The 12,602-nt window shown below is 39.8% G+C and overlaps 1 protein-coding gene across 6 annotated transcripts in view; it reads right to left on the reverse strand.

Moving 5' to 3' along the window:
* The window catches only part of cep112 (centrosomal protein 112), a 98,949-nt gene that overhangs the window by 50,431 nt on the left and 35,916 nt on the right, over nt 1–12,602 (reverse strand). For all 6 annotated transcript variants that reach the window (XM_040123609.1, XM_040123607.1, XM_040123606.1 and 3 more), the window contains 2 exons: nt 4,459–4,594; nt 1,708–1,815 (listed from right to left, as the gene is read on the reverse strand). In XM_040123609.1, the coding sequence (XP_039979543.1) occupies nt 1,708–1,815; nt 4,459–4,594 (244 nt within the window). The remainder of the gene's footprint in view (nt 1–1,707; nt 1,816–4,458; nt 4,595–12,602) is intronic.

The raw sequence follows: 12,602 nt of genomic DNA on the forward strand, positions 1-12,602 counted from the left end.
TTGTTTCAACATTAAACAAATATAGTTGCAGGGAGAAACCCAAAAGGGTCACCGATGATAACTATGTCATTGTCTAAAGAGACAAGATTAGATTTAATTACACACCCTTTATGGCTAAAGTATTCAGTTGTATTGGTAAAGTATACAGCAAAAGATAAAAATCCTACTGGCAGGCCAATGACGTTAAAGTGAGTAAAAAATATGATCCCTGCATCCTACAATGACACTGGCTGCCTCCGATAATATCCATATCTGTGGTTTAATGGAATCCAACACCCTATAAGAAATGACTTCCCATCAGCAAACTAGATTTCAATGAGTAGTGAAAATGGTTTCTAGACTCCATATCGAAGAAGAGTGACAGAGATGGGTGGATAAGGTGACTGTACATCTGCTATGCAGATTGCATTAGTTTTCAATTGGCAACGTTTAAGATATTTATTGAGCCGCAATCTAAGCTTAATCTAAAGCGTGTCCCTTATCATGAGAAATTAATCAGGCAGAACAGATGGGGAGGAATAACAAGACTATTCCAAATCGATGTCAGTCCCCTTGGCTCTAACAGGCCAAGTGTTCACTGATAATAGAGAAAAGATAACAATGTGATGATGATGATGGAAGCCAGAGGAGAAATCTTCCCCTGGATACATCAGCAGCACAGTAGCGTGAAAACTATTCACATATGCAGATATAGGTAGATAAAGCATGCTGTAGACAGATTATGACTTTGATTTAGTGTTGGGTGGGTTGACTTATTGTTAATTGTATTTTGATTTTTGTTTGATTTTGTGTCTTCCTTTCATGTCATTATATATTACAATTCTTATTTAGTACATATCTACTCACTACTTTTACTTCAAATCTCATACTTGTACACAATACATGGATTACGATGGTTGTTTTATTTTGATTTGATGTTCATTTTATTTCTTTTGATTGTATTTCCTATTTGATTATTATTTATTGTTGTAGTGTCTTTTTCTCCAATGCCCTGAGACTACCTCCTCCGTATCCATGAGATTTGTTAAATCTTTTGCATCTCCTGTTAGAAGTGTAAGGGTTTGTGAGTGGCATGTTTATGCACTGAAGTGGATCCTAAATTACTTGCTTGATGCATAGACTTATATACTGTGATTGATTAGTGTATTAGTTCTGTTACTTCCACTCTGAAGGTTATTCTGATCATGGGCTATTTAGTTAGTATAGATCTCAAAATGAAAAAGGGGGGGTCTGTGAAGGAATTTTCCTTCTTTAGGTCTATTTTCTTTCATTAAATCTCTTTTCTTTGTAGACAGTGTATCTACATAGGTCATGCTCACATGTCACACACTATAAACTATAGTTCACTCTGTTTCTGAAGGTACTGATAAGGTAGATAGCCATAACAAACCTATGTCTCTGTGTTTCATGGTCAGTCTCTCTTAGTGGGACAGAGGTATTGGGATACAACGTGAGTTAGGTAAGAAAGTGAGTTAATGTTTTGAATTAGGTACACCATCGAATCTTCACGTGTGAATGTGTTTCAGTCCCATGGAGAATAACCTAATTTGGACAGGTAGTAACTATGATTAGGGTTAAATGTGGTCACCAGGAGGGATTTCAAGCATCAATAAATGCTTCTGCTTAAGCCATCAGGGTCTCCCAAACCTTCTTCCAGCAGCTCACAAGATTTCCATCACAGACATAAAGTTACAGACTCATACAGACCTGCTGCTCATATTTCTGTCTTAGTGCATCAAGTTGCTGGGAGAACTCTTTGGCCTGGTTCTCCCTGAGGGACTTGGAGCGGATCAGGTCCTCCTCTACCTTCTCCATCTGGAGGCATGAGATGGGGAAAAAAAAAAGCAAAAAAAAAAAAAAAAAGTACTATAATGTTATTTGACTGAAAAAAATTCAACATTCAAATACATACATTATAAAATACATACAGTATAAAATATAAAAACATTTAGGCTGGGTTCACGATCTGGAATACATTTATGTTGCTGTAAACTACTAAAAATCTCATATTTCAGAAGACTGCACGTACATTGTTTAAGATTCTTTTCAGTCTTTTCAACATTAGTTTTAATTGATGGATGCATATTCAGAACAAGCAGAAATTGCAAAAATAACACCATGAATCTGCAGCAGGGTGATGCTGCTGTAACATGTTTCTTTTGATTGAAAGTAATGAACTGCCACTGGCAAGAAATATAGTCAACACATTACGTGTGATCTTACGATAATGATATCGTAGTAACAGCACATCAATATATTCAAAGTTTAATATTGAATTTAACATAAAATATGTAATACCAGTAGTTCACAATATTCTCACATAATTACAGGTGCAAGAAAATAACTACAATTCATAGACTCAAGTAAAAGAGGCACAGTTAGAAAAAAGAAAGTCGCAAGCTTCTGGCTCTTTGTTGACTTGTTGTTTTTCTGGAAAAAAAAAAAAGGGGGATTTGACAATATTTCCGCTATTCATCTTAACTCAACATCCTTGCAGCAGACCACTTTCATATTTTCTGTTCAGGTAACGATAATCAACAACAATTGGAAATGTAATTTACTGAAACGCCTCTGTATCTGGGCTATGCTGTGTGTGCGCTAAATGTGTTTTGATTAATCCATTTAAAATGCTGAGACCTCCTTTGAACTATGCATGCAACAGAGATTTGAATCCGTATGGTGGTGCTTCTTTTTTTTTCTAACCAAAATAGGGCAGATTCTTTCCTTTAAGTGCAGTCTAAAAGAGGGATGCTGATTTTAAATAAGAGAAAGATAGACAGAGGAAGGGAGTGATACAGATAATCCATTTAGATATGACATAATCTGCAGACAGAGTGAGGGAGAAAACATGAGAGGAAAAATGGAAGGATGAAAAAAACGAGAGTAAAAGCTTCTTTTGAAGTACTTTCCGTAACATTAGAGCCTTAGCAGCAGAACGTGATAGAGTGATGCACAAGTGTGGTGGAGAGAAGTAGGAGAGAGGATGACAACAATGCAGAAGAGACTGCTCCCCTCTCCAGTGGCTTTGATGTGGGTTGAGGATAAAGTCAGATTGGAGATTGGGAAGCCTGGGGCTCAATGGGGAAAGGAGCGAGCAAGAGGAAGGAAGGATGAGAACAGGAGAAAAGAGCAGGAGGAAGAAGAGGAAGAATACAGCAATACAGATATTTCCCAAGCATTGAAAAAAGAAGCTATCTCTTGCTTCCAAAGTTGAAAAAACAAAGAAAAAAAAAAAGTGGCCCTGCATTCAAGAAGCAGGAACAACCAAGAAAGTAAACCAAAGCTGTCTGTCTGCCGATACAAAAATTAAAAGCTGTTCATTGTACAGGCTACGAACCAAAGAAAGCATCCTTTGGATGCTCATGTTCTGGGAAAATAAAGAATGCTCTGTGTGCCCACAAACATCCAAGCATAAATTTGACTCCAACACAAACTCTTATTTTCTTACACTACATGTGCCCCCAAACATACTGATTAGCTGAAAAACTTCACTAATCAGCGGCTATAACTTGCTTATCTCCCTAACATGCATCCCTGTAAAACACTCAGTGCTGCCTTGTCAACACAAACACAGTATGGCCATAAAAATGCTTAACAAAAATGCCTATAGCCAAACTACACCATCAGAAGTTTACAGCTAAGTGCATATTGATTGGAGAAGTCTCCCAAAAAGTGGCAGCCCACGTGGTGTGGGGGGGCTGATCGTGAGGCTGGCCTGATGTACTAATTCATCTTGTGACCTGTTCTCCATCGAAACATGACCCGCCAACGTCGTGCCCGCTGAAACTAAGTGAGGTCAATGTGCGATAGCAGAGAAATGAATGCACCTGCTTAATGAGCAGGATTATAAATCATTTCATTCATTTAGAATGACTAAATGAGTGAAAATAGCTTAGGGATGATTATGTTCTTGGCTCTTACATATAGATTTTTCAGTCTAAGAGCAGTTAAAAGGCGCCTGAAAAAGACCCCTGACGGGATGTAGGTCAGCCTATGGTGCAAATCATTAGACAGCAGGAGTGAGGGAGAGGGAGCTCTCCCACACGGAGAGAGAAAGACATACGGAGAAATTCAAGCGCAGCAAGCATGGCGCCCTACTGTATCAGTGGTCAGGCTGTGCCTCTGCAACTACAAAGTTTGTGTGTGTGTGTGTGTGTGTGTGTGTGTGTGTGTGTGTGTGTGTGTGTGTGTGTGTTTGTGACTGTATTGTCTTGGTTACTACCTGTCATACAGCTCACTCCCTTTGTGGTAAAGCAAACAAGAAAGGGCTTGAGGGTAAAAGTGTGTATGTGTGTCTGTGCAAACGCATCTATATTTGGCACACAACAGAAAACACAAAAAAAGAGGGTGTGCAATGTGTGGTGCTTTTTATGATTTTATGCACATATGTGTGTGTGTGTGTGTGTGTGTGTGTGTGTGAGAGAATGTATGTATGTAGAATATACATGTATATCAGACCTGGAGTTTCATGTCAGCATAGGCCTTCTCAGAGCTGAGCTCCACCTGTTTCTTGAACTGCTCCAGTGCCATATCTGCTTGCTGGATCTGCTGTCTTTGGCTCTCCCTGGCACGGTCCAACTGGCTCTCCATCTCCCTTCAAACCAAACACAGAAATTAATATATGTAGCCATAAAAATGCAATTGCAGCGCAGCAACTCAGAAATACTCTGTTAAGAGAGTAAGTAAGTACACTTTATTTTTATAGATATGTCAAAATAGTAGTTCTAAAGTGATTTCAAGAAGGAAAAAGAGTAAGAGAGAAAAGAGAAGATGGACGTAGGAATGTATGTCAAAAAGTAGCTGTCTGTTCTTTCTGCAAACACAATATGAGGCTTTGTTATTAATCTTGGTGCTATCTCTTGACATCCGAAAATCTACTGCACACAACCAAAAGACAATCTTTTCACATCTTTGCAGATTTTAAATGACCATTTATTTTTGTCACTTTGGTTTTATTATATAGTGTAGAGAAGGTAAGAAGGTTTTAGCTTACAGTTCTACGGTAACTATCAACTCACACACTATCAACTTTGTGTGTGTGTGTGTGTCTTTTTGTGTGTCTTTCATGCAAGTATGCTGCTGCTATTGCTGGCACAACAGAGTTGCAAGTGGAGTCGATTGACAGGCACACTGAGAGGGGCGGCCTCGTACTGAGAGCTTTCAGAGCCCAGCCGTGAGCCCCAGCCACAACATCATCTGCAGCAATACCAAACAGCTGTCAAGCCCAACCCACACAGCGTGCGTGGGAACAGGAGTGCATGTCGGTGGGCTATGGGGTAGAAAGAGCGCCAGAGCTAGAAGTGAAGGAAGAGTAGGAAGGTGCTAGTTTTTGTAAACCACCTGAGAATTTACATGTGGAAATATATAGTATTTCTAAAAACAGGATTCATAGATTAGCTTATTATGCTGCCCTTTTAAGATCGTGATGAGCAAACTCTGTAGTCACGGTTAATGACACAAATGATTTGTTTTTGACTTGGACACAAACTTGACTCTAATCAATCATGTTCGCTTGTGCTTCCACTATTAGCTGTTTTATCAGCTACAAATGTTTGTCATATACTTTTCATATTGGGTTTGGAGTGTTAGAAGTTAACAGAAGTCCTAAACCCATCACATGACCTTCCTTGAAGAGAACGTGTTGCCGAAATCCGGACAAAAATCTGGATTATGTTACTGTTACTATAAAATGTTTATAGTATATCTTTCACTGTTTACTTACGTGTAAAAAAATTAAATAAATAAATACTATAATATATACTTCATATACATACATTATCACATAGAACATTGCTTTAGTCTTTTAACATATTATATACTTTTGACACAGTAGAGGCCCCTGGAAATGATGACTTTGGTAACTAACTGTATTTTAATTAAATCTGTAATCACACTGCCTGCTATTCTATGATATTTATAGTATGTGTCCATATATATAGTAATAAACAAGATTTATATTGTCAAGTTTTTAAAAAATTTACATTCATAAGTTCTCTCCAAGAGCACAGATTGAAATCATCTGGCACTCAACCGAATGTTAATAACTCAAATACAATGCTCGTCTTATGATAAATACTTACCAGGAGGAACTTTAAGAAACTGGGGTTGTTTGATGAAAAATGCATGTTTTTAGACTACGAACAAACAAAACACGCTGTTTTATATTATATTATATACTGTATATAATCACACAATTGTACAAAAATCCCTTAAAATAAGATGAATAAGATGAACACTGGCACTCTTGTCCCTGCTATTCATGTATAATAATACTGGTGCACCTCACTGATAAACAGGCCTGCATGTGCTGACGAAATGTTCACACTGTGCAACTGCTCAACTCCATAACTGCTATGTAGCTTCAAGTTCACTGCAGAAGCTATTGAGACCTTCCAAGACCCTTCTGCTGATTAATTCACAAAGGTAAAAAAGCTGGGGAGAGAATATGACTGGGTGTGCATGTTTTTTTTTTTTTTACAGTGTGTGGTATGTACACTACTGTGTGTAGGTGTGACTGTGTGTCAGTGCACTTTTCTCCTGCTCCACTGTAAATAACACTCTAACAGTATGTGGATAATCGTTCCCTGTGGACAGACGAGCAGGAGGACAAATTAATTTTTGGCCAATGGGTGAGACTTCAAACTAATTAGAAGTACAACTACTACTAAATTACAGCAGGCACACAACAAGGTGGTGGGGGAGGACCAAAACACTGTCCTCGACACATTTACCTGCATTTCACAAAGCAGGAGGACTGTCAGGTGTGTGTGAGTGCATGTATGTAGCAGGTAGCACTATGAACATGCAACTGTGTGTGCTCATACACCTACAAAAACACACACCTCTTAAGAAAACAGAAAAGACTATAGTCAATGTGTGCACACACACATTCACAGAGTTCACATTTTCATTGAATGATTAATCACTTCCCATAGTCAAAGTAACAACTTTAAGTGTTTATAAGGTTAGAACACTGGATGAAAAAATGGAAACAGAAAAGACAGGGGGGATAAAAACAGCAAAAGGAGGCAATAAAAAATCAAAGAACAGAAGCTGAGGATTGCAAAAGGAATGTGCAAGCTTTCTCTCCTCTTTATAGTGTTCTGTCTCTTTGTAATTTTGGTCTCTCTCATGTCAGACATCAAACGACAAAGAAATTGTTTTTTTTTTTCTCTCCCAATTTTGTGTACTCTGTAATTATTAATCAGTCTGGTTGCATGACTGCCTTCCGGGCTCAGATAGACACAAAAGGATATGTGGAGAGGCTAAGATGGAAAAAGACAGAAAGACGAAAGAGAGAGGAAGATGGAAAAGAGGATGTCACAAAAATAGCAAGTTTTTCAAACTTCCAAGGCAGAGCAGAAATGAATCGGGTGTGTGTCTCGCTTGAGAGACGATGGAACGTGCGCATGTGTACGGGTGTATGCACATGCGAGTATACAGGCCTTTGTTCATGACAGTCACAAACTGTGTGTGTGACTGACAACTATACTCAAGGAATGCACTATGACTAAGTTGGAGCTGGCTGCCTAAGGATACACCGAAAAATTCGTTGCAGCTAACTTCAAGTATGTGACGGATTGAAACATATTAAGCTCTAATCCTGAGGAGAGGAGGTAAACACATGGCACTTTCAGTGTTTCCTCGGAGAATAACTGTGTGTGTGTTTCCGTGTGTGTGTCTGAATGCGTGTGGTCACTAGAGCGGCAGACAGTGTGTCACCATCAATAACAGAGCAATGAGGGTGAGATGAGAGGACAGAGAAAAGAGTCAGGGAGGCCTGGCAGGGAGAAACAGAGAGGGAAAGGAAGGAGAGGGGAGCCAGCGCCAGGGAGGCCGGTTGGCTTTAAATGGATCTCTGGTCAGAAAAGTGGAAGGAGAGGAGGCTCAAATTAAAGATGTGCCTTCTCTAAAGAGGAAGTCCTCTCATCCCTCAGTCCTAAACGGCTGTTTAAAGGGGAGGAAGAGAGGGAGGCAAGGAGAGAGGAGTGTTTGTGCTAGAGAGGGTGAAGGAGCTTCCGCCATCCAGCCGCCGGGCAGACAGGAGGGGTGCAGGGATGCCGGCGTTTTCGGGACTACCCTGACCACACAATGCCACGTGCCGCCTGTGTGTGAGTGTACACCACATGCTGGATACACAGAGACAAGGAAGTAACTGTATATAAGCATTCACACACAGTTAATACAAGAGCACGCATTAAAGTCAGTGCACACAGAAGCAACTCTAATTGCTTATGCAAATATTCTTTTCATGTAAGCAGAGTATTTAAGAATTGTAGGGGCAGTGATGTGGGTGGAGCAGCGCATGGAAAAGACTGACAAACAGACTAGAATCTGTGCTTGCATGTGGATGCCTCTGGTCTCTAGTATAAAAAGACAGAGTCAGAGCGTGTGTACACGTGGTGTGTGCACAACTGCATGCTAGTGCCCGCGCATCTGCGTCTGTGAGCTCATCCAAACGGAATGATAACGAATCCACAGACACATCAAAGGGGCCTGGAAAAAAGAGGGAGCACATAAAAAGAGAGAAAATGCAAAACTGAAATATTCAGCGCCCTCTGAAGAAAACATAAAACAGGCTTGGTTTTCATCCGCATCCCCAGAGAAAGAGAAAGGGAGAGAAAAAAGACAGAAACAGACACAGAATAAGAGACAGACCACAAATAAGTGAACACAAAAGAGAGACAGCACAAGGGCAAGAAAATATTAAAGACAGAGAGAGAAAAAGAGTAGAAAACAGAGAATCATTGAGCTTGATGGTTTTAAAACTGCCTACAAATGTGGCCTGTTTATAAACAGCATTTCACAATAAAATGGCCACACACACATAGAATGAGGTTTCACTATTACCATCCCTCACTGAAAGCAGCATCAGTACACAACTGTCATCTAGGTGCTTGCAGGGAACAGTTTCTTCTTCAGCTACTATTGCTGCCAGCTTCTTTAAAAATAGCAATTAGACAATTGTGGATTTTTAACGTAAGCTTCACCTTTACAAACATGTTCCTCCCTGTTTTACTTTGTCTTACATTTTTAGTATTTATACCAGCCCGAAAGATGTATTTTTAGTGGGAGTTCAAGTATAGTGTCAGCCACAGATCAGTGGACACTGCAGAGGGAAAAGGGCTTAGTGCTTTGCTCAAACGTTGCTGGATATGACAGATGACATTTCAATTAATCTTTACAAACTGTCTCCTATGAAACGCATGCACGCTAATCAACAATAGGGATGAAACTGGTGACTTTCCCTTGCGCTCGCTAGTGTGTCCTACCTCAAAGCCAACTAAACGCCCCAAGGAGAGAGAGGGATGAAGAGGAATCTGGTGCAGCCCAGGCTGACAGTACCACTATGTGGGTGGATAAACATGTGGGTGGGACAGAACAAAAAGACACACTACATGTCTGTCTCATACTTCAAAATGGCTCTGGAGTTAAGTTAGTTTCACCCCGGAAAAATTAAAGAGTTGCTTAATATTTCCACACAACTATTTACTACTCCAGTAGAGTTCAGATATAGTGAAATATGGATGTTATCCATTCTTTGTATGAATACAACTCAAAATTAAGAAGAACTACAGAAGAGAAGAGAAGAGAAAAGAGAAGAACTACAGAAGAGAAGAGAAGAGAAGAGAAGAGAAGAACTACAGAAGAGAAGAGAAGAGAAGAGAAGAGCTACAGAAGAGAAGAGAAGAGAAGAGAAGAGAAGAGAATCTCACTCATGAGATGGTTTGAAAAAGGGGTTTTCTTGCCTTAGTGGTGCATTTAGATGCTATTTGGCTTTATGAATTATGCAGACTACAACTTAGTATGCTAAATCAACCAGGCATGAGTCCCTAAAGTAAACATACTGTATTTACATATCCCACACATTATACAATGGAAAATGAAGCTGGAAGGTTTTTAATGAAACAGTGAAAGCCCTAAAGACAATCTATCCAGATTGAGTTCAGAGCATGAACTAACTGAGCCTGCTTGGTATAAATTCATACTGTCAGTGAATATTTGTAAGTAAGCTAGCCTACTGTGAAAATGTCAAATTTAGTTATGTGTGACAATCACAATGTGTACACATGGCAAGATATTTAACATCATTGCAGCATGACATGAAGATATCAAAATATCAATCTGGGGCAAACATGAAATGAAATGAGATACTGCAATCATCAGATATGACAAGATATATGTGAATAACTACATGCCAGGATCACTTATTTTTTTCAGAGCAGAAACTCATTATCTGATTCATTATCTATCCATTGAATTCAATATTCCAAAAGGCAAAAGAAACACTGGCTAGACTTACTCTACAGTAATAGACATTACTGCAATGATACAAGCTGATAAGATTTGTACTGCACCCCTATTAACTTCTAACCTCAGAATTAAAACAAATGGCCTTTCCTTGTTAATTTTTTTTGAGTTTTTTGCTTTGTTTTTAGGCTAGCATTAAACTATAGTTATGAATAATATAAAACATATAAATGGCTTTTCGTGCTAAGATCATGTCTGCAAATCAGTGTTTAATACACTGATGATGATAAAGTATACTGCAAGAGTGTCTGAGACTGTAATTGTCCTGTAACTCATTGAACCCTGACTATAGGACCCAGTTAAAGAGCTCTTTACAATTTTCTTTTTGTCAGGTCTGTGGTATTGAACTGGCGCTTAACCCATCTCCAACCTCTGCTTTCAGTGCAGTTGCTATGGGAATAAATATTGAGCCTTGGTGAAGCTTTTCAATATTCAGGATCCATACCTCCACCTGCTCCTGCACCTTAACACTAACTGGTGTTGCAGGCTGTGTAGCCTCTGCGCAGCTACTTCTGGTCCCTCTCTGGACAACCATCCCATTTTCCTCCATCCCTCCTGTCATGGGAGAGGAATGCTGAGAAAGATAAAACCACTTCAAAGACACACACAGATGTAGGGTATGTATGTCTGCACACACATGAACTAACATAAAAGAACAATTTGGGTGCATCCTACCCCTTTAAGAGTAGAGGGGTTCTATATCATGCAAGCATGTGGGTATGCATGCAAAAACACTGAGAAAGAGACAAACAATGACACACATAACATCCATGACAGCTTGCGTGTGTGCACTGGTTTGGACAGGCGCTCACACATTCAGCGTGTAACCACTCATAGATGCGAGCGCACTTTTCCCCCAGCTGCCTTCAGTAGAGGCTGCTTCTGCCACTCCAGAGTGTGAACGGTCAAACTGAGAAGAAGACACTGCTGAGACACAGTCAGAGTTTCTACAACCCTGCACCGCACCTTAGCAGGCACATGGTTTGGATAAAGCCCATTGGGTGGCAAGCGGCAGGCGGGAAGGAGGGATGGAATGGTATGGAGGACTGCGTGCAAAAAAATATTACAGCCTCTTCACCGAGAGACAAATACCGTAATCTAGAAATAAACCAGCTGTTCTTAAATAAACCAGCTCTTTTTCCCTACTTTAACAATTCAGGTGGTTTTCTGATGTTTTTAAATTGTGATTTGGAGGTCATTGTTGCAAAAGCAGGCAAGCTGCTTCCCAGATGAGCTCCCTCTATCCTTTTTTCCCCCTCTGTAGTGCATCTCTCCATCTCTATGCTAATGCCCTGCAATGATCTAAGGCACGATGGATGAAAGAAGAGGAGAGAAACTTGTTCTCTACACAGCTTTGTAGTACTTTCTGTCGTTGTTGCTATAGTAACACAAACCTGGAACTGAAATTGACGCAGCTATGCTTATTTGCATGGCAGGACGTGGTGATTTTCTTTTTATACTGGAAAGAAAGAGTGGGTGTAAACAATGGACAGCTATAAATGCTCCATATGAATAATGATAATCAGAACTGCCAACACATTGATCATCAGTTGCTATCCTACTCTTACACAGAGGAAATTAAATCTACTGTATATATGAACTGTTATTAATAGGTTTAGATGTACTTTTAACAGTAAATTGTAAACATAAACATGCACACACAAAATACAGTACATATCATAACAAAGCTCACATACCATGCAGTATCTGGCACATGGAAGGCATGTTGAGCAGTTCTACTTGTTTAATTTTATCATCCATCTTCCCATCTTCCCATCTTCACTCACACACTCACACACTCACACACACACACACACACACACACACACACACACACTCACACACAGAGTTTTGCTTTGACTTTGAAGTTCTCCTGGATCGCCTTTAGAGGCCGTCAGTGTTGCTACGGCAGCAGGCAGGTAGGAGACATCAGACTGCTTAGTCTGTGTGTGTATGAAGCCTGAGTACTTAATTAGCTAAGAGCCCAATGGGCCACTTGCAGTTTCTCAGTGTTTAACACTAAACGAGGGAACGACTGGCTCGTTACTGATACTAAAAACAAGGATAATTTATGCACAAATGGATCTGTCTGCTGTGTTTAAGCTTGTCCTCTGTTGCTGGGCTGACAATGACAAGCACAAACAATAAGCAGGCATAACCATCAATGTCCCTTTGCGATCTTTAAGTTGAATACTAAACGCCACAAAACTGCCAAATTTGTTTTCATGCTGTTTCACATTGACAGAAACACAAAGGAACAGTAATAGGAACTATGTTCTACAGCTTAATAC

This window comes from Xiphias gladius, chromosome 3 (assembly GCF_016859285.1).
Source record: "Xiphias gladius isolate SHS-SW01 ecotype Sanya breed wild chromosome 3, ASM1685928v1, whole genome shotgun sequence".
Taxonomy (NCBI): Eukaryota; Metazoa; Chordata; class Actinopteri; order Istiophoriformes; family Xiphiidae; genus Xiphias; species Xiphias gladius.